Below are 27,760 nucleotides of genomic sequence, written 5' to 3' on the forward strand. Positions count from 1 at the left end.
TTTCGTTGTCTGTATGTTTCTGGGTTCTTAGGAAAAAGAGGCTGTGTTCTTTCTTTCTCCTGCTGCTGGACTGGGGCGGTGGCTGCTGGTTATGGCGAAGTTTGCCAGTATTTTATGAAAGACGCCTGATAGCTCAGTCGGTAGAGCATGGGTATCTTAATTTCAGGGTCGTGGGTTCGATTGCTGCATTGCAGTGGTTGGACTATAGATGTCCCTTGTGGTCTTTTTCCAACTTTGCAACTAGTGAAGTGCCCTTGAAGGGTGTGCGTTTTTCTGCAATCGAGCGGTATAACATCAAATACATAAACATCAAATACATAAATACACAAACATCAAATCGCCAGTCCAGACACAGTGTGGGGAAAAGTTGCCCCATCTCACAACAAATTTGTATTTCTTGTATTTCATAAAATGTATAAAGGTAAAGGTAAAGGTAAAGGGACCATTAGGTCCAGTTGTGACCGACTCTGGGATTGCGGTGCTCATCTCGCTTTATTGGCCGGGGGAGCCGGCGTACAGCTTCCGGGTCATGTGGCCAGCATGACTGAGCCACTTCTGGCGAACCAGAGCAGCGCAGGGAAACGCCGTTTACCTTCCAGCCGGAGCGCTACCTATTTATCTACTTGCACTTTGACGTGCTTTCAAACTGCTAGGTTAGCAGGAGCAGGGACCAAGCAAGGAGAGCTCACCACGTTGCGGGGATTCAAACCGCCGACCTTCTGAGACCTTCTGATCGGCAAGTCCCATGATGGGGTGAGCTCCCGTTCCTCGGTCCCGGCTCCTGCCAGCCTAGCAGTACGAAAGCATGTCAAAGTGCAGGTAGATATATAGGTACCACTCCGGCAGGAAGGTAAATGGCGTTTCGAAGGTAAATGGCGTTTCCGTGCGCTGCTCTGGTTTGTCAGAAGCGGCTTAGTCATGCTGGCCACATGACCCGGAAGCTGTAAGCCGGCTCCCTCGGCCAGTAAAGCAAGATGAGCGCCGCAACCCCAGAATCGGTCACGACTGGACCTAATGGTCAGGGGTCCCTTTACGTTTTATTGGCTGCTACAGCCACAGCAGGCACTGTAATTCTCCAACTGATTGATTCCCGCCCCCGCCCCTGCCAGGTGCACTCTTCCTTGACTCCCAAGACAGATGCCAACCTTCAGCAGTGCAGATATTTGTCGCTTTTGAGTCAGTAGCAGTTATTGGAAATATTGATGGAAACAACACATCATGTAACAATAGAGCAAATAACTATTTATCACCGCCACCCCGACCCCTGCCCCCAATTTTTTAAATTTTTTTTTTTTTAGCAATCCACACACTTTGCATATTCCAGAATAAAAATTCAGCAAAACTCTATTACAAGCTGGAGATAAAGAAGATAAATAAGGCTAGGAAAACTGTTCAGATGACAAGGTATAAAAGGATGAAGTCCTCGCCCATAAACGCAATGAACAATGTGGGAAGAACGCAGTGCTGAAACATCAGTACAGATTTAGTTAAGCGTGCCAGATTCATGAGGGAAGGATGCTGTGAGAATGGCTTGTTTTTTAATTATTATTATTATTATTGCATTTTCAAAAACAGGAATAGAGAGCATATTTAGGGAAGGGGGTGGTTAAATAATTTCCTAATTCTTAACGAAAAATAGCTCCGAGCTGAAGCAAATTTCCCATGTTAAGTTAAATTAATTGAAAACAGCTCGCAGATACTTAATTGGCTTAGGATTTTATTTATGTTAAGGGGTGCGTTAATATGTTTAATTTCATAATGTGAAGATCTAAGGATGTTAATGTTTAAGTTAAATTTTATAAGAACCGTGATTTGGAAAACCGTTAAAAGGATATGCAATGATATTCAACCAAGAGGACGCGAGGAAGTCACCTAACAATGTTAATAAGTGTAATTTTCAATAAGGCTATGATTTATGTATGTTTGCCTTATGTGTGTGTTTGTTTATAATGTTGTGAAAACCAATAAAAAAATTGTGAAGGGGAAAAAAAGAAGCAGCAAATTTGCCACGCGCAAAAATCCATTTCGGGGTCTATCGTTTCCCAAACTAAAACCGCAAAAAGCCAGCATTTCTGAACTGAGCCGGGCGACAGCTGCGCGCTTGCGAAGAGGCATAGCTGCAGATCCAGCCGATCCTCCCTTGATAAGGCAGCGAAGAGGGCGGGGCCAGGGGCGGGGCGCTCTGTGCGCGCCTTTGCTTTCCGCTTCGCATTGACCCTCCGTGGATGCCGTAGCGGGCTGAGGAGACAACATGGCGGCGCTCGCTGCGGCGCGGAGGCTCCCAGGTCAGTGATGGGGGGCGGGGGAAGGAACGTTGACTGAGGGTCGCACGAGGGAGGGGGGCGTCGTTTAACGGTTGCCTCGCTTTAGCACCGAGCGAGGAACACGCAGGAAGAGAGAGAGCCTATAATAAATCGTTGGCCCTATTTGATTATTCGGATTATTTATTTTGTTGCAGGTGATGCTTGGCAGTCATATTATTAACGATTACAAAAGAAAACGGGCATTGATCTGATGAAGTCTTGTAGTGGGTTTATTATTAAAATAATAAAGTCCTATTAGCACACACTCATTTGGTTGATTGCCCTTCCACATTGACTCTTCACCCCCAATATACTGGTATATTTTTTATTATTATTTTCATCAATTTATTTATAGTCTGCCTTCCATGATTCTAATCCTTCCAAGGCAATTTATAAGAAACATTAAACTACATTAAAGAAAAACCCCACAATGAGCAATTAAAAGCCATTGGGATCCTTTCCACAGGACAGTTGACAGCCCCAGACCATCCTTTCTCAATCTTGGGTCCCCAGATGTTATTGAACTCCCCAGATGTTATTGAACTGCCACTTCCATCATCCCCGACCATGCTGTCTAGGAATGATGGGAGTTGTAGCCGAACATCTGGGGACCCAAGATTGCCCTAGACAATCTTCTAGGGCGGCAGGTTAGGAGAAGCAGGCTGTGAGGTCTGACTTCTGAGGTAATCTTTGCCTGCCTCCTGCTCTCTCTTGGTGAGAAGAAAATTAAGCTAGTAAGCTCTTAGATGGGTCTTCACCTGGCTCCAGCAGTCTCATAATAGTCAACACTGTGAGAAGTCCAGAACAAGGAGAAGCCAGATGAAGGCCGTTCCTGGTTTCATTTCTTGATACATGGTCTGCTTGCTTTTCATAATGTTTTCTCTTATTTCCCTAGGGGTTTTAAGATCATTCTGCCCTTTGGTCCCTTTGGCCAGTAATAGTTCTTACAGCATCCGCCCAATTTCTTGGTTGTCTTCACTTCACATCAGCCACAGGACAATATCAACAATCTCCACCAGAAAACCTCTTCTCTCCATTGGAAGTGGGTCTTATGGGCATTCAGTCTCAATTTTGAACAGGTAGACACAATTTAACAAAATTATCCTCCATAAAGATTTTGTTTTAAACTCTTCTACCTGGTCCCCAACCATAATAAAGTCAAAGTATGTGTAACTATATCCTGCATGTTCCCCCCTCTTCACTGTTGAAATTTAGATTTTTACAGATTTTGAGCTGGAGCTAATATTTGCTTGATTGTTCATAAAAGCACCATGTGTTCCATTATATAGGCATGATAATAGTGTAAAATGTTGGGAAAGGTCCCTATTGCCCAGTTTCCTTACTAATACAATGGTAACTCTGGTTACAGACACTTCAGGTTACAGACTCCACTAACCCAGAAAAAGTACCTCGGGTTAAGAACTTTGCTTCAGGATGAGAACAGAAATCACGCAGCGGCAGGCCGCATTAGCTAAAGTGGTGCTTCAGGTTAAGAACAGTCTCAGGTTAAGAACGGACCTCCAGAACAAATTAAGTATGTAACCAGAGGTACCACTGTAGTAGTAAGAGGATTCCTAGTGTATTGCTGGTGTGTTTAACAACGTATTAGGCTATATGTGTACTTTGGCTAAGATGTCAAAACATCAGCAGTAGTTAGAGGCTTGTTGATTCAGTTTGGGACTAGTAATTTGCGTGAAACTACAACACACTGAAGAAAAAATATTTTTCCCTTACAAGTTATAAGTGTACTTCTACTTGCCAGTCTTCAAACCTCCTACCTAAGAGGCCCTGGAGGTTGCTAAGCTGTGACTTCAGTTCCTCAGTCGTTTGGGGTAGGGCTAATGCTGTTTCCCCAGGATGCCTCTCTCCCCCCTCCCCCCACCTTCATCTCTGCTTTCTGGAGCTTGGGAAAAATACATTTTCCAATATTGTCTATACTGCAGCTGCCAAAGCCACATAAACAAGGAAGGACGCATTAGTCCATTTTCTTTCTTCTTTTCCCTCCCATTTGCCCATTGGGTTATTTGTGCCAGAAGCCAATTATGGAGGTAAGACTGGCCCGTTGGTAGGCATGTATTAGTGCACCAAATTTGCATTCTGAAGCAGGTATTGATGAGGCTTAGTGTTAGTATTAACAAAGTAAGATCCCAGTTCCTTCTCCCCTATGTGCATGCTAGAGCCGTTATGGGGGTATATGCTCCCACCTCCCATATATAATGCAGTTTCCCCCATTTCTACTGTTCAAGGAACACGAGAGTAACAACATGGGACAGAATTGTGTTTGGTCACAGAGAAGCGGGCAAATTTTGGCTTTGCACAGGGTACCAAAGTCTGCCACTTTGGTAAGGTCAGGGTGGGAATTAATGGGAGCAACAACAATATTGTGGTGGGATCATACAATCATACTTTGGAGGTGAGCGTGTGTTACGTCCTCTTCATCCACGGTGCACTAGTTTGCATTCTTGTATAACAGAAATAATTTTAAGGAGATATTTGAACATTTTTGTGACTTCTGCTATTCATGGAGCATTGCTGAGATGTTTTTAGTTTTTTGTCTTTTCAAGGATCTTGGGATAAGGTTTCTGTGCTATTGAGACACTGCTAAATTAAACAGGTCACAGCTATTAGATCTAACTTCATATTTTCTTGATTTCCTACAAATTTCAGTGTAACACCACTGCTCCCAAGTATCCTTCATCAGCAAGTAAGGACACTCATCAAATTCGGCTTGCGAAAAGGAAAAAGGAAAACTGTAAAACCTGTGATTCACAGATTTCTCAGATTGCATTGTGGCCTTTGGCTAAGGAGAAGGGTAATATTTTCTTCATTGAATGCTATTGTCTTGACAGCATGATATGCCGGCGTGTGGGAGAGATGTTGCTTTTCTAATTGTAGCTTGTAAATGTGCAAGAATTAAAAAATGAAGGACAAAACAGGCTATATGAAAACCTACTTGCGTGATGATTATGTATTTATTTTGTGGATAGCCATTCATACGTTTGAAGAATTAAATCTTTTACTCTTTGATGACAGGCTGGTTACAAGAAACGGCTGTGGAAAAAAAATTATAGGCGGAGGAGGCGCTTGAGGGAACATGTGTTCTGCAATAAAACACAGTCTAAGCTCCTTGATAAAATGACATCTTCCTTCTGGAAAAGAAGAAACTGGTACATTGATGACCCCTACCAAAAATACCATGATCGTACAAACTTGAAGTTATAAATTGTCAAATGCACACCTGCAGATCTTTGTATGCCAGTCCAAATATTAATGGTTCAGGTTGATTGCTTTTCCATACATCTGTCTAACAAGCAAATGAACAGTTTATGTTAAATTACTGGTGCAAAATAAACCATTGATCTGATTACTCTAAAGATTGATTGTATAATTCTTTTGTTTTATTAGCAAAGGGTTATAGCTGCAGAATGTATAAATATACTTTCCTTGATTGTGGAATATAAATTATATGCCTCAAAACTGTTTTAAACAGTTATAGCTACGGTTTTAAATCTTGGGACTGTATAAAATAAGCATTTAGTCTTGCTCAGCCATGGTCCATTTATTCTTTCCGCTGAATAGAAGTGCAAAATTTTAGCACATGGATTGTCTTAAAGAAGGCAAGCTGACAAAATCTTTGATGAGTAATTAATGGCTGGCCTATAAAAAAATTCAGCTTTGCAGTAATTACTACTTTTAAATGACAAGAGAGATGCTTTAAGTCCTTGGGCAATCATGGAAATGATGAAACTTCCACTACTGATGGTTGTCTCATGTCATAATTTTCTGTTTAATTGTTGATTTATTTATATGTGAGAACACAAATAGACACACACATAAAAATGTGTGAATGTATGTACTTGATACCTGTTTCAAATGATGTATCAGAATCATTCAAGATACTAGGTTTATCTACCACAGTAGAAATCTTCCGTCATCTTACCAACTTGAGGCTCATACTGATTAATGAGTTCTTCCTTCTTTCCATCAAGACAAACAAATCCCAGCCATTTCCTCAAGTTTCCTTGCAATTATTCACAAGGCACATTCAACACAAATTATTTTCCTCTCCCCACAACAACAAATGGAATAGGCTAGGTTGAGAGAGAATGACTGGTGCAGAATCACTCAGTGAACCTTGTTGGCTTGAGGTGGGGAACCAAAATCTCACACTGTCGCAGTAGTAGACCATCAGTTTGCTAATCTATTAAGATTCCCCTTACAACAGGGGTCAGCAAACTTTTTCAGCAGGGGGCCATTCCACTGTCCCTCAGATCTAGGGGGCAGCGGACTATATTTGGGGGGAGGGTGAATGAATTCCTATGTCCCACAAATTACCCAGAGATGCATTTTAAATAAAAGGACACATTCTACTCGTAAAAACACACTGATTCCCAGACCGTCCACAGGCCAGATTCAGAAGGCGATTGGGCCAGCCTTGGCCCCTGGGCCTTAGTTTGCCTACCCATGCATTACAACGATAGCATATAGTGGAGATAAACAATTACAGAAATTAGAACACTACAATAATATTATAATACTACAATATTAGAAGTGTGATTATAACAGTTTCGCCTCCTTTGAACAGAAGACCCATTCCTTTTTTTAAAAGAAAAATTTAAGACTTTATTTTCAAGATGTGTATCAAGCATTATAACAAAACATTGACCTTTGGAATACTGTTGTAGTATGTGATCTTACAATGCATTTTTCAACGTTCTAGCCTAGCATGTCTTTGCTATGGATCAGTGGAAACAAACAATATTAAGTGCCCCGTTACCAGCCTCAGATATTGGCCACTTGCGTTACTTTCTAAAATACAATGCTCTTGACAATTTCAAATAGTGTGCCAAGTGCAAAGCAGGTACTCGCAAAAAAAAACTGCAAAAGAGACTAATTAACAAGCATTTAGGCACAAGTACATGTATCAGCTACTTAAAGAGTACAATTAGCTTGCAGAGTACAGCTTGAAGGTAGCAGGTTGTTTACAACTGGCTAGAGAGCATCCCAACTTTATGTTCAGTGTTTTAGTTTTAAAACTGACTGGTGAAGTTCTTTGATTTACATTGAAATAAAATATTTTTCCTGCTGCCACCAGCCATTGGCTAGAAAGGCCAATGGTCAGACTTCACAGAATTGTAGAGTTGAAAGGGACCCTGAGCGTCATCTAGTCGGACCCTGTGCCTCATACTAGAGTAGACTCAGTACTGTCTACACTGGCAGGCAGAGTCTGTGGCAGAGGTATGTCACATGAACATAAACTGGAGGGGCCAGGGATTGGAACGGGAACCTTCTTCAGGTAGAAGGTGGAACCGAAGCATGTGCTCAACCGTTGAGCTATGGTCTATCCCCATGAATAGTGAAGGGTGAGAAACTTTGGTAATTAGATCAGTACTGATATGTGGGCATACGCAACTAAGCCATAATAGCCTGTTCTCTTGTGAAGTTGGCTATTTTCCTACCATAAAGAACATTTTACAGTTATATGTTTGGGAACCCTCCCCATAGTTTTACAATACTAGAATTGTAGCAACAGAAACAGTTATTGTGCTGGAGAACCCCAATCTTACATTGCCCCTTGTGTGGCTCACTGTTCTCTCCCTGGGGTCCCTTCTAACTCTATGATTCTATGTATCACTGGATTTGGGGTGATGCAGGCAGTTCCCCGACACAGGGCAATGAGCCGAGTGGGTACAAAATTGAGAAGAACCACTTGGGGGCACCAAATCTGGGGCTCTCGCAGGACGCCCTGTTACCAAAGAGTACCAAAGTCCGCCTCTGTTCTATGGTTTTACATCTGTAATGCAAAAACAAAAATTGGCAGAAACAGAGCATTGTGGAAGCTAAAGTTGGCTATGCAAAGCTGACCCCCAGTATTGGTCCGAGGAGGTAAGACTAGAGAACCAGAGCAAGACTGTAGAGCGTATTAATCCCCAATGTGTACATGAAATTAAATTATATAGGAGCCTTCTACTGAAAATAAAATGGATAGACCTAGTAAATTGGTAGAGAGTACAAGTCTTGAGTGTTCAAAATGCTAGAAGCTGATATGTTTTGGTGCACATGTCTCAGCCAAGGCTGTGAACAACCTGCTTCCATTGTATTGCAGATTTTAAAAATGTATGGAACATAAGTGCTACACTTATTTAGCCATTCATGTTTCTCACTGATCTATATACAGATAACACAGTTCAACTGATTGATTAGCACAACTACCAGTGATTATTTTTTTTTCTTACAGTGAATTTAATTTGAGAGATAAGGCAATTCAGAGAGTTTCACCTTAGCACTAAACAACAGGAACTCCAGAACAGTCATACTTGTCAGTAAAACAGCAGGTCAGATAGACATCGGTTTGCTTTAGGTAGAATGAGCATACAAGGAGAAATTTACAAATGTGTCTTTTTGGCATAATTAAATACAAAATTGCCACTTTCTCATTTTATTCTGTCACACATAGCGGTATATATTGGCAAAAGTTACCTGCTTGCAAGATCATGTCATTTTGCTGATGTCGCAGACAACTTTGAATTCTGTGCGTGAATGTAAACAGACTTCAAAAAACTGCTCAACAAATATGCTAGCTGAACTCCCCCAAAATCGAGCTTTTGTGCTACAACTGAATATTTTCTAGCTGCCATCTAAATTATTCATTTTTTGACTGAAATGGCAACGGATCCAAATATGGTAACTGTTGGAGGCATCTGTTTTTTGTTTTCTTGCACAGCAGTAACCATGCTGATACATGCTTATGCAATGGTTGGATTTTTTAAGGCTTTTCAAAAAAATTAAGAAGTTCCAAATTAACATTTAAGAAGCATGAAGGGAGGCTAGGATATGGATTCTTAAACCCCAAACAAAAATATTTAACAGACATTTCATAGTGCTAATCTTGGAACCTGAAACACAGCCACCTAAATCCCTGCTACACATTTAGGAGGTCAGTAGTATCATTTGCAATCTACCCATCTGATCTCAGTGGCAAGATCTTTTATATTCTACAATATTAAATATTCTAATTAACACATACAATTGTCTACAGAATTAGATTTTACATGCTCAACACTTACAAGAGACACCAATCTGAAGCACAAATACACAAATCCTAGTACGTTTTCCTCATTATGTACCTCTCTAAAATTACAGACGCACCGTGGGATCTACAGACTATTGTGAACTCTACCAGAAGCTAACTACAGCCAAAATCTTTGCATTACGTGAGGGAGTTTGCTTACAGTCTTCCACTATCTTTCTCTGAAAGAAATGCCTACATACCTGGTGGGAAAATGTTAGGATTAAAATCCCATATGCAGACATGGCTGACTTTCACATAGGCCAACCCACACTTTGCTAATGTGATTCTGGTTTACCTCCTAGCATTTATTATGACTGCATGCTGCAGGCATGTTCATTAAGTTGGCCAAGGGTTATAACGTTAGTTTCTTTTATGCATAATATACTTAACAATGCAATCCTAATTCTGTTTACAAAGTCTGACTGATTTCAGCATGACTTTCACCCGGGTAAATATGCTTAAGATGTCAGCCTCAGCCAATCACTGTCGGCAAAACCAAAGTGCCTATGCTCCCATATCTTGTGATAATACGTACATGTGTGTATGTGTGCGCACGCATCTGTGAGTTCCTCCTTCTCTAAAATCCTCTGCTCTATTTTTTCAGGAGTACACACAGTATCTGAGTTACAATAAATAAAATTTACAGGGGGCGGGGAGGGGATTAAGCTCATGTCTAACACCTGTACAGTGAAAAGAATTCATGATTTGTCATATCATTCACAGTCTTGTAATAAAGATATGATGAACACTTGGGTAGAAAAATCTGTGGCCCCTGCCACTCTATACATTATGAAGCCCAAAATAAATAGGATGGATCCAAGTATTTAGAACAGGTGAATAATTATTTTCCTGGTTGCACTCACAGAGCTAAAAACTAAGCTGATGTAAGGAGTAATTACAAATGTACAGCCTCACTAGCATAGCTGAAAGAACTGCTACTCTGCAAAGAAATCCAGGGGGGTTGCTTTTGCCTTCTGGGTTTGCAATGCCACAGAAACGGTCAGGGAACCCACAGCAAATGGAAAGGGAAGCGAGAAAGGCCATGTTTATAACGTTGCAATATCAAAAGCACATCCATCTCACCACTGTTTTCCCCCCAACATTATTAACGGAGTAGATCTTTTAAGGCAGAAGAGAGACATTCCGTGGATTTCGGTGCTAATGGCTCATCACGCTCACATGGTTTCAGTGGTCGAAGATGAGGTACTTTTTTTCCTGAAACGAGGTCTAAGGCTCCTAGGCGGTGCCTGTCGAAAACAAAATGCAGTGTTGGTTAGTCTTTCCATTCATTTAGCCACCAGAGATGCGAGTCAATTTGTGCAGGAATTTAGCAAGTGAGGATCTTCAGCTCCAGAATAGGGGCAAGGCTGCCTCCACCTCCCAGAACGGTCGTGGTCCCATCCAATTCTACAGCTCTACGATTCTAATGTTTAGCACCAAAATAATGTCCTCTGCGCTGGTATAAATCCAAGGCATCCCAAAAGATGGAGGTGGAGCACTTTATTGGATCTTGTCAGGCTGATAAACATAGAGCTACATAATAATAATAATTAACAACAACAACAACAACAACAATAATAATAGTTGTTGTTGTTGTTGTTGTTGTTGTTGTTGTTGTTGTTGTTGTTGTTGTTATATTTATACCCCGCCCATCTGGCTGGGTTTCCCCAGCCACTCTGGGCAGCTTACAGCACATTAAAAATGGTAAAACATTAGACATTAAAAAATTTCCTGATACAGGGTTGCCTTCAGATGTCTTCTAAAAGTCAGATAGTTGTTTATTTCCTTGACATCTGATGGGAGGGCACCACTACTGAGAAGGCCCTCTGCTGGGTTCCCTGTCACCTCGCGTCTCGCAGTGAGAGAACCACCAGAAGGCCCTGAGCTGGATCTCAGTGTCCGGGTTGAACGATGGGGGTGGAGATGCTCCTTCAGGTATACTGGGCCGAGGCTGCTTAGGGCTTTAAAGGTCAGCACCAACACTTTGAATTGTGCTCATAAACATACTGGGAGCCAATGTAGGTCTTTCAGGACCGGTGTTATATGGTCCCGGTGGCTGCTCCCAGTCACCAGTCTGGCTGCCGCATTATGGATTAGTTGTAGTTTCCGGGTCACCTTCAAAGGTAGCCCCACGTAGAGCACATTGCAGTAGTCCAAGCAGGAGATAACCAGAGCATGCACCACTTTGGCAAGACAGTCTGTGGACAGTTAGGGTCTCAGCCTGCATACCAGATGGAGCTCGTAGACAGCTGCCCTGGACACAGAATTGACCTGCACCTCCATGGACAGCTATGAGTCCAAAATGACTCCCAGGCTGCACACCTGGTCCTTCAGGGGCACACTTACCCCATTCAGGACCAGAGAGTCCCCCACACCTGCCCGTCCCCCAAAAACAGTACTTCTGTCTTGTCAGGATTCAACCTCAATCCGTTAGCCACCATCCATCCTCCAATTGCCTCCAGACACTAACACAGAACATTCACCGCCTTTACTAGTTCTGATTTAAAAGAGAGGTAGAGCTGGGTATCATCCACGTACTGATGAACACCCATTTCAACCCCCCTGATGATCTCTCCCAGCGGCAGAAGGAAGAAAGGATGAGAGTGGACTTAACAGCTTGTTGATTATCTAACAAATTTGCTCCTTTCAGCACCATATTGGCAGAGAATCCAACACAGTGAGCCTCAGCCTCATCGCACAACATGGCAAGGAACACAGAACTTTTTTCCTATTGCTATTTTGCTTTATTCTCCCTGGTACCTCAGTCCACGTATACAGAACATCTCCATGCACTTGATAAATAAGCAGGTGCCTTTGAGAGTGAAAGCCATAAAAAACTAGTTGGGGTTATTGATTTCTCAGGCCAAAGAAATGAACTCCTTGCCATTGACTGCCTTTGCTTCCTTCCAGAACTGCAATATGTATTGGTGGTGGTGAATCTTGCTCAGTTACTTGTTTTGAGAAAGGTAATCAACTGGGAAGACAGCTCACACACACATTTTTTAAAGTGGTGTAGCGCGGGTGGTGCTGTGGGTTAAACCACAGAGCCTAGGACTTGCTGATCAGAAGGTCAGCAGTTTGAACCCCAGTGACAGGGTGAGCTCCCATTGCTCGGTCCCTGCTCCTGCCAACCTAGCAGTTCAAAAGCATGTCAAAGTGCAAGTAGATCAATAGGTACCACTCCGGCGGGAAGGTAAACGGCGTTTCCGTGCGCAGCTCTGGTTTGCCAGAAGCGGCTTAGTCATGCTGGCCACATGACCTGGAAGCTGTACGCCAGCTCCCTCGGCCAATAAAGCGAGATGAGCGTCGCAATCCCAGACTCGGCCACGACTGGACCTAATGGTCAAGGGTCCCTTTACCTTTACCGCTGTAATTGGTACAAATGTACAAAAAGAAGTACAGTTTCCTATAACCCCCCCTGCTCCCATTTGCTTGCTTGCTTCTTGTCTCTCCGCTCCAGTATACTTTCACATGGATATTTTCTCATATCTGATGAGGCCACGTCATAATACACTAATTCCATTTCAGGTTCCTGACTTTTTCATGAAACAATGCTAACATAGCAATGTTTCAGGAACTGCTTTCAGTGACAGCTACTCCCTCCTTAAGTGTCATTACAACAGAATACACATTACTGAAACTTAACCTTGCATTTGCTGACATCTCTGACTATATACATATTCACTAACAGAAAACAGACTAATATCTGAGTAGCTGAAAAAAATATATTTATTTTGTTCCTTAGGCCTCAGAATACAACATTTGTTTGAACAGTGTCTGCAGCTACTTAATTAGAATTGGATGCAGACTGAATGGGTAGGTTAGGTGCTTCATTTATCAGAATCTTTTATTCTGAGAAATATTCCATTATATTAATTCAGAAAGGCTCATCCTACTAACCTGTTTGCCACACTAAGAGCAGAACCTGTCCATCAACATCTTATCATTTTAAAACTCATATAACAAATTTTCTCCCATACTGTGAGCTCTTGGGAGGTATTTTAAATACTGGTGCATGTATTTTTTCCCATGCTACGGATATGACATTTTTTTTTTTTGGCAAGTTATAATTTGCAAAGCAAAGGCCTGTTATTAAACTAAAGATGCATTGAAACAAGCATTCAAATCAAGAATTAGACCAGGGGTCAGCAAACTTTTAAAGCAGGGGGCCGGTCCACTGTCCCTCAGACCTTGTGGGGGGCCGGACTATATTTTGGAGAGGGGGAAAAAAAGAGAACAAATTCCTATGGCCCACAAATAACCCAGAGATGCATTTTAAATAAAAGCACACATTCTACTCGTGAAAAAACACCAGGCAGGCCCCACAAATAACCCAGAGATGCATTTTAAAGAAAAGGACACATTCTACTTATGTAAAAACAAGCTGATTCCCGGACCGTCCGCGAGCCAGATTTAGAACATGACTGGGCCTGATCTGGCCCCCGGGCCTTAGTTTGCCTACCCATGAATGAGATGGCAGGACAATCTTATGATCTAACCTCAGCTAGCTGCTGCTGTGCTGGGGCTTATACCAGCATGATTAGAATCGTAGGCCTTCCCACCAGCTACAATGCCAAAGCGTTACAAGAATACTACTAGAATGGAGAGCTAACACGGACACTCCTACAAAGTCCATAGCAACAGTCTCACCACAATCACTTCTAATTCCCCCACAAATGGAAGGAACCAAGCAGCTATGCAGGTACACTTTTATGGTATCACACAACACACTCCGTTCCCTTTCCCACACATGAGGGACAACTGCTGTGGCTCACTGCTATTAGGTAGGAGATCAGATGAGACTAGCAAAGCATAGCACCATCATGAGTGCTCGCAAAGAGGGGCAGCTGTGTTCTCTGGATAAGCCGCAACCCCTTAATTCTCTGCTTTCTTTCATTTAAAATAATGTTGCTAGCACTTGGGGGACCCAAGATGTGAGGCAAAATGTACAGGCAGTGTTCTCATTTGTTTCGTGAGAAACCAGGGTGCTGCTCACACCTTTTCACTGTCTTTAGCCAATGTTGACGTCTTAAAATGATTGAGAAAAGCAGGCCTAGCCAATTAGACAAAAGAGAAGGCTACAGTGAAACACCCATTGCCCTAGTGAAGGAAGGTGAGGACAGGTGACCTCACCTAGGCCCGAAGTCACCCCCCACCAAAGCAGGCTCAAAGCTTCTCAGAGCTTTTCAAAATCATTTTTCTCAGCAGCTAAAAGGCATTAGCTAAGCATCAGAAACATTCCGCTTGCTGTAACTAAAAAGATTGCAACAAAGGTAGGGAACACAGTCCATTGCTTCTCAGGCCTTTCTGATGCCTTCTGGCCTTGCTAAAGAACCACATTGCAACTTACTTTCTGTCCGGGAACCATGCCAGAACAAGAGATTGAAACATATCTGAACACTCTGAAACCCCTTTCCTGGGAAGAGTCCCAATAGTCCCAAGACAGCTTTCTGTTCATGCTCAGAGGACTTCTGAGGGAGGGGAAAGGAGGAGGGAACTGGAAAGGGGTATATATGCTTGTGCACAGGACTGTGAACTTTGTGCATGCTTTTTGTGACTTATCACACTTGCTCCTTCTACCAGTTCATGGATGGTAGAAATAAAAGCCTATTCTCCGAAACTATTCCTTGAGTGTCTGTTGACTCCCACTTCCCTTTCCCAGGCACAATATTTTTCCCACCCGAGGGCAAAGCCTCATAAGGCTACACTAGTAGACTAGAGAATGAACATCTGGTTCATTTGATGACGACATTCAGAATTCAATAATATTGCAGAGGCCATCCTATCAATGGTCTGCTGAAAATCTTATATACAGACATACCTTGGGTTGAAGACACTTCAGATTGTGTGTTTTCGGGTTACGCACCGCGCCGAACCCAGAAGTACCGGAACGGGTTACTTCCGGATTTCGGCACTTGCGCATATGCACTAAAATCACACTTTGCGCATGTGCAGAAGCAACGAATTGCGAGCCACGCATGTGCAGATGCGGTGTTGTGGGCTGCGAATGTGCCTCCCGCACGGATTGCATTCGTAACCCAAGCGTCTACTGTACAGTGGTACCTTGGGTTACATACGCTTCAGGTTACATACGCTTCAGGTTACAAACTCTGCTAACCCAAAAATAGTACCTCAGGTTAAGAACTCTGCTTCAGGATGAGAATAGAAATCATGCAGAGGCGGCGCAGCGGCAGCAGGAGGCCCCATTAGCTAAGGTGGTGCTTCAGATTAAGAACAGTTTCAGGTTAAGAACAGTACTTAAGCCGAGGTACCACTTTATTACAAAAACATATGAGGAGCAGAGACCAAGATGGCTGCCGAGTGCTTGGAGCAGGGTTTAGAGCTCTAAGGTCAACTCTAAGGCAAATCTCTGCTATATAACCAATTCTTAGCACCTGTTTTTATTCCCTCTTCCGTTTTACTTTTTAATTCCTTTTAGTGCTCCATTTTGTTGTTTTATATTATTGATTTATTGTTCTAACTCCCCTTAAACTGCGAGACTGCATGAAGCTGGGCTGGGCTGAGTACTTTGTGTATGAGGTTTCTTCTTCTATTATTATTATTATTATTATTATTTGCAAACTGATCCGCTGTACGAGCAAGTAATGCAGCAAGTGTGATTGCCAAACGGAAGCTGCGTGGAGCCTGCTTCCTAAAATAAAACTATTTGTCCTGAAGAAACTGCGGCAGCGGAAGCCAGTAGGCGGGGAAGGGGGCAGCATCCCGTATGAGCTGGAAGACAAAGGGAAGGAGGAGAGCTGCCAGGCCTGGCATCAGCTCCTGACACTCTTGGGCAGCTGCCCGCCAACAGCTGACACTTGCCCTGATGTCTGAGTCTGTGAGTCACCGTTTTAATTTATCGCAATGCCCTTCATATATAGTGTCACTCCAGAGGAATTTGAGGGAACTCAATGGCCACCTGCTGCTCTCACCCTCGCTGCCAGGTAAGCCCACCCATGTAGGGAGGGACAACTGCTGAGCACTTTGCTGACGGCCTCCACAAACATATAAAGGGGAGTTGTGAGAATTCATACTGATCAATTCATCTCTGTGTTTATTCCCCACCTTTAAAATGTATATATCAGGGGTAGGCAACCTAAGGCCCGGGGGCCAGATGCGGCCCAATCGCCTTCTCAATCCAGCCCGCAGACAGTCCGGGAATCAGCATGTTTTTACACGAGTAGAATGTGTGCTTTTATTTAAAATGCATCTCTGGGTTATTTGTGGGGCATAGGAATTTGTTCTCTTTTTCTCTCCAAAATATAGTCCGGCCCCCCACAAGGTCTGAGGCCGACTCTGGGGTTGCGGCGCTCATCTCGCTTTACTGGCCGAGGGAGCCGGCGTACAGCTTCCGGGTCATGTGGCCAGCATGACTAAGCCGCTTCTGGCGAACCAGAGCAGCGCACGGAAACGCCGTTTACCTTTCTGCTGCATTTATATACTTGCACTTTGATGTGCTTTCAAATTGCTAGGTTGGCAGGAGCAGGGACCGAGCAACGGGAGCTCACCCCGTCACAGGGATTCGAACCGCCAACCCTCTGATCGGCAAGCCCTAGACTTTAACCCACAGCACCACCCGCGTCCCTATATGTTTCCTACAGCGTAGTTATTTGACTTTTATAACCCATAATGTGACTTCAGTGGCAGTCCATGGTTTGGTTCATTTCCTCAAAGGGCAGTGAACACATTCTGTTCTGAGATCCATCAGTAAGTTATCATAGGCTGCAAACCAAGAGAAGAACGGGTATTATGGGGAAAACAGTGGTCTACATTGTATGCACAGCACACCTCTTGAACGTTTTAGACAAACTTAATGTAATAATAAAAACATGGATGATGATGATGAAGAAGAAGAAGAAGACAGCCTAACCAACAGGGTTGATAGAATGTTTATTGTGATAATGTATGTGAACTTCTTTTAACACCTTCAGGATAAATGTGAAGAATTACAGAGCCAGAGTGAAGTTCACATTTGCTGTCACCTACCTCTCCTGCAGGTGGCGCTGTGGGTTAAACCACAGAGCCTAGGGCTTGCCGATCAGAAGGTTGGCGGTTCAAATCCCTGCGACGGGGTGAGCTCCCGTTGCTCGGTCCCTGCTCCTGCCAACCTAGCAGTTCGAAAGCACGTCAAAGTGCAAGTAGATAAATAGGTACCGCTCCAGAGGGAAGGTAAACGGCAATTCCGTGTGCTGCTCTGGTTCGCCAGAAGCGGCTTAGTCATGCTGGCCACATGACCCAGAAGCTGTACGCCGGCTCCCTTGGCCAATAAAGTGAGATGAGTGCTGCAACCCCAGAGTCAGTCATGACTGGACCTAATGGTCAGGGGTCCCTTTAACTTTACCTTTACCTCTCCTGCTCTCTGAAAATGCTCATTTAGTGCAGGGAATCCCTTTTCAAAATGAAGGAAATTCCATGATTTTTAAAATTGTTTTTAAGAAACCCTTCAATGTACAAGAAAAGGCTACTGCATATTCACCCATGTCCCCCAACCATGAAAGCTGCCCAATTATTATTATTATTATTATTATTATTATTATTATTATTCCCTGCCCATCTAACTGGGTTGCCCCAGCCACTCTCGGCAGCTTCCAACAAATATAATAGCATAATAAAACATGTGTACAATCAGGGTCTTATACAGGATCAACTATTGTGCTCATTTACAATTGAGGCACTAGGCACCTATACTTTTCCCCCTTGTTCTTTCAGCCCTAGTCCTCTGCCTCTGCAGTCTAGATAAAGCCCTGAGCAATGACACTACCAGGACTGAACTGTGTACCTTAAGGTAATCTTTATAAAGGTTTGGCTGGCACTTAAAAAGGATTACGGACAGAGCAAATCCACAAGCTTGCTGCTCTTGATAATACTTGAACAGCAGCTATGCTACTTTTACTTCTGCCTAGTCATGAACAGAACTGAACTCTAAGAGCTTGGCTGCCTTTGCATATGATTCCCCTATATATTTCCATAGGGAGCAGACAGGGCCGGCTGAAGACAATTAGGCACCCGAGGCGAACCACAAAATTGTCTCCCTGCGCCAGGGAAGAAGGGAAGTGGGAGCGTAGAAATAAACGGGGGACAGGGGAGGCGGGAATGAAGATATGCATCAGGAACAAGGCGGGGGGAATCAAGTCAACGTTACCCAACAGTTGAAGTGGGGAGAAAAAGGCTGTTGGGGGGCGGGGGGGAGGCACCCAAGAGACCCCAGAGGGCAGCCACCACCATTTCCTCCCTTGAGGTGGGGCAACACCAGCGGTGCTTCCTATTCACTAAGAAGCCATCGCGGAAGAGGCAGTGGTGGGACTCCAAGAAACATGTAGCAGCTGGCGAGGGTTCCTTGGAGGCCAGATATGTTGCCCCTCTAGATCCCGCGGCCTGAGGCGGTCACCTCACTTTGCCTCATGAGAGGCCCTGTCCTGGAAGCAGCTGTAGCTTGCTACAGTGGTACCTTGCTTCTTAATCCGTTCTGGAAGTCCGTTCAACTCCCAAAACCGTTCAAAAACCAAGGCTCGCCTTCCGATTGGCTGCAGGAGCTTCCTGCACTCAAGCGGAAGCCGCGTCAGATGTTCAGCTTCCAAAAAACATTCGCAAACACTTATTTCTGGGTTTGCGGCATTTGGGAGCCGATTTGTTTGGCAACTAAGCTGTTCGAGAACCAAGGTACCACTGTATTTTTAAAAAGGTTGCTTGTCAGACATAGAACTTTTAAAAAGAGAGGTGCTTGTACATTTCAACCATTTATATGTCTGTGACCCCAACGTCATTATTACTGTGCTTGCAGGCAGAGACTGGAGCTAAAAGAGCAAGGCAAAACCTAAGTGCATGAAGGCTAAATTGCTGCCAAGCATAATATGTGACAAGACGTGGGTGGCACTGTGGGTTAAACCACAGAGGCTAGGACTTGCCAATCAGATGGTCGGCGGTTTGAATCCCCACCACGGGGTGAGCTCCCGTTGCTCGGTCCCTGCTCCTGCCAACCTAGCAGTTCGAAAGCACATCAAAGTGCAAGTAGATAAATAGGTCCCGCTCCAGCGGGAAGGTAAACAGCGTTTCCGTGCGCTGCTCTGGTTCGCCAAAAGGGGTTAGTCATGCTGGCCACATGACCCGGAAGCTGTACGCCGGCTCCCTCGGCCAGTAAAGCGAGATGAGCGCTGCAACCCCAGAGTCAGCTACGACTGGACCTAATGATCAGGGGTCCCTTTACTTTTATAATATGTGACACTGAACAGTTTCTTTGCTGCTTACATGGCACAGAAGATATTTCCCACACCTTTTGGTGGTGGCGAGAGTGGATTTGAAATAGGGTTCTCCCTTAAAATGAAGGTTTTCCAATCCTAGAGCACTGGTAGATTGAGAAATAAATATGCACCTTTTTAAAACATCTCTATGATATTTAAATGTGAGGACATTCCACTCCCATAATTCAAAGGACACATTCCAGTTCTGGATAGATGTGTCTAGGACAGGGGTGGGGAATCTATGGTCCTCCATATGTTACCGGACTCCAACTCCCATCAGCCTCAGTCAGCATGCTTGCTGGGGGTGATGGGAGTTGTAGTTCTTCATCATTCGGAGGGCCACAGGTCCCTCACTCTTGGCCTAAGATGACCTACATGCAGTTTTATAATTCTATTGGATTCAGGGCCGGCCTCAGCAACCGTTCCATCGCAAAAGAAAATAGCATTTGTGGAAGTCAGGCACCTGCGTTCTTAATCCCATTTCCAATGTGAAAATACCTCAATGACGGGATCCTTCTTTTTAGGTGTTTTAGCCTTGGATGTGTCATCCAATGAGTCGTTCTCTTCATCATCTGAGAACACAACTTCTGTTGGTTCACAGTTTGCCTCAGGTGGCCTTTCACTCTCTGCCTCAACCTCTAGTTCAACCACTTAGAACAGCCATTTAAGATCTAAATGGTGAAAAGAAAGAGGAGATGGAAAGGTCAGAGATGGTTGTCAGCTAATGGACTAACGCCAACAGTTGCCCCATCCATGCATTTGCCGGGGTTAATAATATAAGCGGGGTTAAAAGGCACACACCAGGAACAATTTTTAGTTGTCAACTTGAGTTGCTTAAGAAGATTTCAATGCAACACCCATGATTATTATGAATTTAGGCTGTCACCCTGTGCTAATTTGGGAGTAAGTTCCATTGGACTCTGGAAATAACTAATAAAAAAGAATGAGGGGGGAAAAAAGTTCCATTGGACTCAATGGGCGTACTTCTGAGCAGCTATGTTTAGGATTTAACTGCTAGAAGCCTTCATTTATTTGTGGATTTAAAAGGGGGTAATATGGATGACTAGATCAGAATAATTTTAGTTCCTGTATAACAAAACCAAATGGAGCATAGTTTACTGAACTGAGAAAGTTAATCAGGAATAATTGTCTAATCTAGTGTAGTGGAACAAAAGAGTGCCACTGGGCATATTTACGCCATCACTACCTGCCAAATGAATTATCAGTGCTCTATTATAGTCCAGGCAAACACTGTTGACAAACACAGAGTGCTATAAAATGTTCCTGATGGCATGAACAAATTCTGAATAGTGTGTTCTACGTACAATGTAAAGATTAACCTCTCATAGCAATGCGTATTGAGAATAATGCTGTGAGTTTGGCTGTCTTGAAGACAGCCATACGGTGGTCAGAGTCTTCAACAAAGAAACATTGATGTTCCTTGATTGGCTTTTCACTCCTAACTTTGGAGGGTGTTACCTTTCTGCTGATAGGAACCAAAGAACACCTCATTGAAATTTGAGTCGGGGAATGCAGAGAAAGCTGAGCGTTATTACATACTTAGGGTGGAGTTACGTTCATCAGGAACCTGGTGTGAGTTTAGATACAAGCTGTTTTCCTATTTAGAAATCTGCTTGCTTCCGGTTGTGAAGACACCTTAAATTTATGAAGAAGCTGTAGGTGTCCAACACTTCCTCTTATCCAAAGGAAACTAAACACTGAAGCACTGTCCCTAGACTGATCAGGGAGGTGGGAAGCACCCAGGGTGGCCCTGAGCCATACTTTCCAGTCCTCTATTTGTAGAGCTATCTAATCTACGTCCAGTTTAATTAGAAAGAGCTGTAAGGACAGCAGGGGCTTTGAATGTGCCCATCAACAAACAGCTGAACAGCAGACTGGGTGAACACACAGACCACCTAGCTACAAGTTTATCCAGTTATGGTGGAATGCATTGCATTCCTACTGAAATAATAATTGCTTAAATTTGCATATAAACACACACATGCAAATGTCCTTTTTTGTGATGCTGTTCCTGTTTTTTGGCAATATGCAAGTAACCTTCTTGGCATCAGCCCATCTTTGTTATGTCTAGACCCACTGAACTGGCACGAAATTGGCCTATATAGCAACACAGACAACTAAATAATCCAATGAAACACACAAACATTACAAAGATAAAATCTGATTTGCATATTATTTCTAAAAGGTGAAGAATATTAATGTCCACTCTCTTCCTATCCTTCAACACAGCAATGTTCTGTATGTTCTGCATTAATTTCAGTTTCTAGCAAGTCAAATTTCACAACCACAGCTGTACAAAACTGGTTTAGGCAGACTTATAATAAACAAGTAAACCACAATGTACATGAACCACAGTGTCTGTTTACAAAGCAGAATCCAAAATGTTGCTTGTGGACATGAATCCACAAACTGCCTGAATGGGCATTTGCATTATCGTCTGGTAAGCAGAATTTGGTTGCCAATGCTCTCTGCCGTGTAAAAGCTGTGAAAACATAAGGAGCATAGCCCTGGGAGAACATTTGCCAGGAAACACCAAGACTGGAGCTGTGTATGTTGTATCAATTCAGGGGGAAACGTTATTTCATTCCACTTCAAACTGCAATAAACTGCAAATGAGATTCAGTGCAAGTATAAGGAACGCACATTGGGTGAATAAGGACAACCTAAATTATACAATTATTGGAAGAAAGGCTAAAGTGTTTGGGGCTTTTGCTTTAGAAAACCAAAGGCAATTAAAGTGAGGTCTTGAGAGAGGTTTTTTAAATTATGCACTGGGTGGAGAAAGCAGACAGGTATATTTTTTCCTCCTTTAAAACCAGATCTCAGAATCACCCATGAAACTGACATAAAGGTTTTTTACCACACAAAGCAGAAACTAAGTTATGGAGATTGCCAGTGACTTTAAAAAGGGCTTGGGCAAATTAATGGAGGACAGGTGTATGGCCAGTTATTATCTATGATTTTTAATTAAAATAAACCCCATGTAAACAATATGCCTAGCCACTGTTGAGAATAAGCTGCTGGAGCAACTTTGATTTGACAGCAAAGCTCTTCTTAGGGATTTACTGTAATTTAAGATTGTCACTTGTGTGTGGCTGAAGGACTTACTTTGCTTCATATGTCACCAGTCTCTAATCTCTAATGAATGTAGGTAAATTCATATCAAGGAGCTAAAGGACTGTTAAGGAATCAGGTGCTACAAACAGGTGTTACATTTGGATTTCTATGCAGCAGTAAGTCACATTTGAAAGCCTCATGCTTTCTGCTCCTCAAGTCGCCAAGAAAAACAAAATCTAGGCAGATTTTCACACTTCAGTTACGCTACAACAAGCATCAATTGCTACACAAACACTGCTGGTTCACATAGCGTAATATATACATCAGAAGAAAACTACATAAGCCATTTGCCTACAACCACTTTGCTGGTAAGCCAAAAAGCCAGCACAGAGCAGTCTGATGAAATGAGGCCCATCTATTAGAACAAAATAAAATCTACAAAGTCAGTGATTAGAGAAGGATTTCCGGGCACACTGCACACAATTAGGAACAACCTATATACTACTAAAAAATTTAAGGGTGAGAAAGAAGCAATTCTTAGTTGAGCAGTGCAAACTCTATGACTATTTACTTGGAAGTCTGTCCAAGCCATGCAAACCAGTAACACTTACATCCATATCCCAAAATATTTACATAAGGAAAGAAAGAAAAAACAGTAAATAGAAAGTACTTGGCAGCAGAAATAGCATCATCAACTGAACTCAATAGTCTTTTTCTTTTTCTTTTTTTTCTTTTTGGAGATGGCCACAAATAGCATTCATTTTTAAACTATTCAAGTCAGCTCAATTTTACTATTTTAGCCACTGCCTTATCAATAGGATTTCTCACCAGCTCAGTCTACAGTATAATAGAAAATATAGAGGATTAATTAAACAGCTAAAACATTTAAGTTAGGAGTCACCAGTACAGTCAATAGCATTACTTTAAACAAAATAGTGTCTGTATTTTGTGCAAAGAAAGCAAATGGAACCACTCTTCATGCCTTGTAGAGATCAAGGCATCTTCTAACAAAGTGGTGTTTACTTAACAAACAGAGATGGTACTGTTTTTTTTTAAAAAAAATCTGTTACCCTTTTATGTAATTATCAATAATATATTTTCTCTTTACTAGATTCTAGACAAAACAAACTAAGCAAACACTAAAGTATTTTAAGGCTAAAGAGGTTTGGAAATGATGTCATCATATTTCTATTTGCTTCCCCATAAATGAATCTTGTCTAAGTTTCATCTCAAATATAAAGGCTTTTAACAACAATGGATGGGATCCAGATTTACCATTGGGCTTATAGCTGCTCATTCTTATATTGTAATCTGGTGGTGTCAGTTTGGACATTGCTGGGCCATTTTCTTAATATCTGCCACAAGTGAACTCTGAAAAATGGATTCCTAAACTGAATATTCATTCAGATTATACCCAGAAGTGATCATCAGCTATAATGTGCAATGGTTTCCAATACTTTCCCACTGGAACAGCTCTTCCTAAAAGCAATACAGATGTGGGCTAAATCCCAGATTCACTTTCCAGCCCTTATTTAATCTAATCATTCCTCTTGAAGCCTTTGCAGTGCTCCTCATTTATAATAATGGCCTTGCTGAATTAGACGAAGGTCCATTGCATTTGGCATCCTGTTTCAAACAGCAAGAGCTAGGAATACAAAATTTTAGTATCCAGGTGAGCTCCAAGGGCAGAGCCTAGCAATGTCAAAGTGTGCAGCTCAGCAGTAAACTCTTTAAATTACACATGTGCTTGCACAAGTCCCCTGATACCATTTTACAGGTGGGTCACACTGAGACCAAGAGCTTCTATTCCAAAGAACAGGTAGTGAATCCATGGCAAAGAACTCAAACTCATGCAAAGCAAGTCATGCAAGGCAGTGAACCAAGTCACAGGCCAAGAGGATACATGGAAGGGAACTCAACATCAATGCAAAGTAGAACACCAAGGGAAATTATGCATATTATGCCAACTAATCTAGCTCATTTCAAGGAATCAAGTGCCTAGAATATTTACCACCTACCGTATTTTTTGCTCTATAAGACTCACTTTTTCCCTCCTAAAAAGTAATGGGAAATGTGCGTGCGTCTTATGGAGTGAATGCAGGCTGCGCAGCTATCCCAGAAGCCAGAACAGCAAGAGGGATCGCTGCTTTCGCTTCGCAGAGATCCCTCTTGTTGTTCTGGCTTCTGAGATTCAGGATATTTTTTTTCTTGCTTTCCTCCTCCAAAAACTTATGGTCTGGTCTTATAGAGCGAAAAATACGGTACTTGCAGACACAAAAACAAACACACACAAAAAACTGCACACTTTTATATCAACACCAAGAAACACACGCTTACCCATTCCATTCAAACACACAGAGCTCTCACATAGCTTAGCCAAATGCCTCCAGTGAGGAGTCGCCCAATGTGCCCACCCAAATGGTAGTCAGACGAAAATAGGAATTCCAACAACAACAAAAAAGGAAGCAGAAATTTCTGTGTTCTGTGTATTCATCTGTGGTCAGGAACAGAAATCAGTCAGGCAAATGCAACTGGCATTCATTCAGATCGTTGTTCTTTTTAAGTCTGCAAACGGTACATTACTAGAGACTGGGGTGTTTTTTAGTTTTTGTTTTTTAAACAGTTTCAGTGCTTCCTTTACATTGAAATAAACGTATGTTAAGCAAGTTATGTAGATAGTTACACAACATAACATGCAAGTCACGCAACTTATATCAGTGGACAGTGAGATGAATAACACAGTGTTTGGCAGAAACTGAACTGCAGCAGAACAGAAGCAGGGCTGATTGTGATGATTACTTTGGAACAGGAATCATCACTGCCTTCTTTCATCCTTACTTAGAAGCTACTGGCGCCAGTATCACTGCCAACAGTAGCCAGCAGAAACCCCTCAAACTGGGGGATTGATTCCAGTCCTTGATTGCAACAGGCCTAATCCAGGCCCCTTCACTGTGCCAGTAAACTATGGTGCCCAGAATTCTTTGAGGGGAAGACTTGCTTTAAAAGGTATTGTGTGTACGCAGCTGCAGATGTATGACTTTAACAGCAAGACAGCCTCCCTCCTTACATACACAATTTGTTTAACATCCAGCCCGAGAAAGAGCTCTGGAGAAGATGAAAGCTTGCTCGCTATTTTGTGACATCTTGTTTCATCCCAATAAAGGTTGTGCCCTACAGTGGATTTTGAAACACTGGAAACCTTTGCAAACGAGCGCCTTAATGCACATGTTGCACATGCTATCAGGGGCCGTTTTTGTGCCTGGATCAATTTGAAAGAGGCTGCAAAATCTAAAGCTAATATTGAACCGTCCAAATTCAAGCCAGCCATGACTTTGTGATGGCACCTGTTAATCTGAGTAATCCTTCCTTCAGCGGGAATTAAAGCAAAACACATACTAAACATCAGTGTTAAAATACCTTATGAAACAATCCCATTTTTCTGTACAATGCTCACACAAAAACAACACTCCAAAGTCTCGCCAAGGCACACAGCTCATTGTGAAGGGCACCTATTAAAACCACATGCATTAAGGTGCATACATTTGATAATTGGTTGTCATTAATAAAAACCCCAGTTAGGGCACAGCAAATGCAAGGAATGGGAACTAAGGTTTCACAAAGGGCGCATGGATTTCAGAAGAGGAATCCAGTACTCACCTTGGACAATGCGGCAAACCGAACAACATGCACACGCTGGAAAAGGAGCCATATATTAAGAGCTTATCATGCCGAGATGGGAGGGGTGGTAAAGCACTTAAGTTCATTTTCCCCCAAGCCATTTTGGAGGCCGAATAACAGATAAGGTTAAGCTACCTAAGAGACGGATACATAGCATTTGCCCCTTGTAATTAACAGTGGAAATAGTTAAGTGCACACACATAGGACACTATTTGTCAGAAGGCAACACAGTACTCAAACAATTATTATCTCATTAATTATCAAAGTGGGGCAGGCCAATGGGTATTATTGCTACCAAATCACAAATAAAACAAACTGGAGAAGGAGCGACTTGCAGAAGGCTGATTGAAGAGTCCCTGGCAAATTCTATCATCCATCCGGCCACAAAAATAAAACACACCCAGAAATTCATTCTGCAAGCCTCTTTAAAGCTCATTGACCCCCCTGAGTAACGCACTGCACACCTAATTGATAAAATTATAATGGTGTTTTCACAAACTGCAAGGCTTGCTTGAGTATCTATTTTACCCAACATTATAACCATTTGATAATGCTGAAGGCATTGACAAGCAGTCTTTGGGTATGGTATCTCACACACAGGTTTTTGTTTTTTTACATCACCGAATACTTCAGAGAAGTCTGCTCAGGATACCAGAAAAAATGCAGTTGGGTGTTAAAACCATCTTTCTTTCTTTTTTTACAGCAAGTAACAAAACTGAGGCATTAAAGAATCAGATTTTGAGGGCTGGGGGAGGGGGCAAAAAGAAACTGAAAGTCCCACTGTGCAAGCAAACTGATACCACCCATTCATATGCTTCAATCAGCCAATTCTTTTGATACGGGCTTCTGGTTATTATCTATTTACTCTTACGGAGAATGTGAGATAATATGGAGAGATAACCTGTTTTATATGTATGTGATCGGAACAATGCATGTGCCTCTAATATGAACTGCTTATAGTGCAATGTGCTGCGCACAGGCTGTGTGTGCTCATCTTTGCCTGCCCATACGGACAATAAAACGTGGCATGCGTTGATATGTGAAGATTGATATCATCGCACAATATTTCACAGCCCACTGCATTTATTCCTTCTGAATGTTAACCTGGGCTCCATATAAAGAGTGCATTAGCTGAGCAGTCAGGCTGCTGTAGAACAGGCATAGGCAAACTCGGCCCTCCAGATGTTTTGGGACTACAACTCCCATCATCCCTAGCTAAGAGGACCAGTGGTCAGGGATGATGGGAGTTGTAGTCCCAAAACATCTGGAGGGCCAAGTTTGCCTAGGCCTGCTGTAGAAGAATATCCACCACAGGACCCAGAAGGACAAACCATTTCATCAGTAGGGATGAGCTGACTGGCTGGCCCCAGCAATGTCACAAACCCTCCACC

At 42.7% G+C, this 27,760-nt stretch overlaps 2 protein-coding genes across 10 annotated transcripts in view; one reads left to right on the plus strand and one right to left on the minus strand.

Moving 5' to 3' along the window:
• Positions 1 to 2,172: 2,172 nt before the first annotated feature.
• Positions 2,173 to 5,677, plus strand: MRPL35 (mitochondrial ribosomal protein L35). The gene is made up of 4 exons (XM_083710450.1): positions 2,173 to 2,285; positions 3,199 to 3,382; positions 4,971 to 5,115; positions 5,337 to 5,677. Exons 1-4 carry the CDS (start codon positions 2,252 to 2,254, stop codon positions 5,523 to 5,525), a joined length of 552 nt encoding a protein of 183 aa, XP_083566576.1. The 5' UTR covers positions 2,173 to 2,251; the 3' UTR covers positions 5,526 to 5,677.
• Positions 5,678 to 8,525: 2,848 nt separating this feature from the next.
• The window catches only part of REEP1 (receptor accessory protein 1), a 65,161-nt gene continuing 45,926 nt past the window's right edge, over positions 8,526 to 27,760 (minus strand). For 2 of the 9 annotated variants that reach the window (XR_014557493.1, XR_014557495.1), the window contains 4 exons: positions 26,349 to 26,384; positions 20,112 to 20,263; positions 8,852 to 10,622; positions 8,526 to 8,736 (listed from right to left, as the gene is read on the minus strand). Coding sequence is in view for 5 of the 9 variants with exons in the window: in XM_083709833.1 (XP_083565959.1) it covers positions 10,551 to 10,622; positions 20,112 to 20,263; positions 26,349 to 26,384 (260 nt within the window). In the remaining 4 variants the exon portion in view is untranslated. Of the gene's footprint in view, positions 10,623 to 20,111; positions 20,264 to 26,348; positions 26,385 to 27,760 lie in introns of all 9 variants that reach the window. The other 7 variants (XM_083709833.1, XM_083709835.1, XM_083709834.1 and 4 more) reach the window with 5 other exon arrangements.

Source organism: Podarcis gaigeae, assembly GCF_964106915.1.
Source record: "Podarcis gaigeae genome assembly, chromosome: 13".
Classification (NCBI taxonomy): Eukaryota; Metazoa; Chordata; class Lepidosauria; order Squamata; family Lacertidae; genus Podarcis; species Podarcis gaigeae.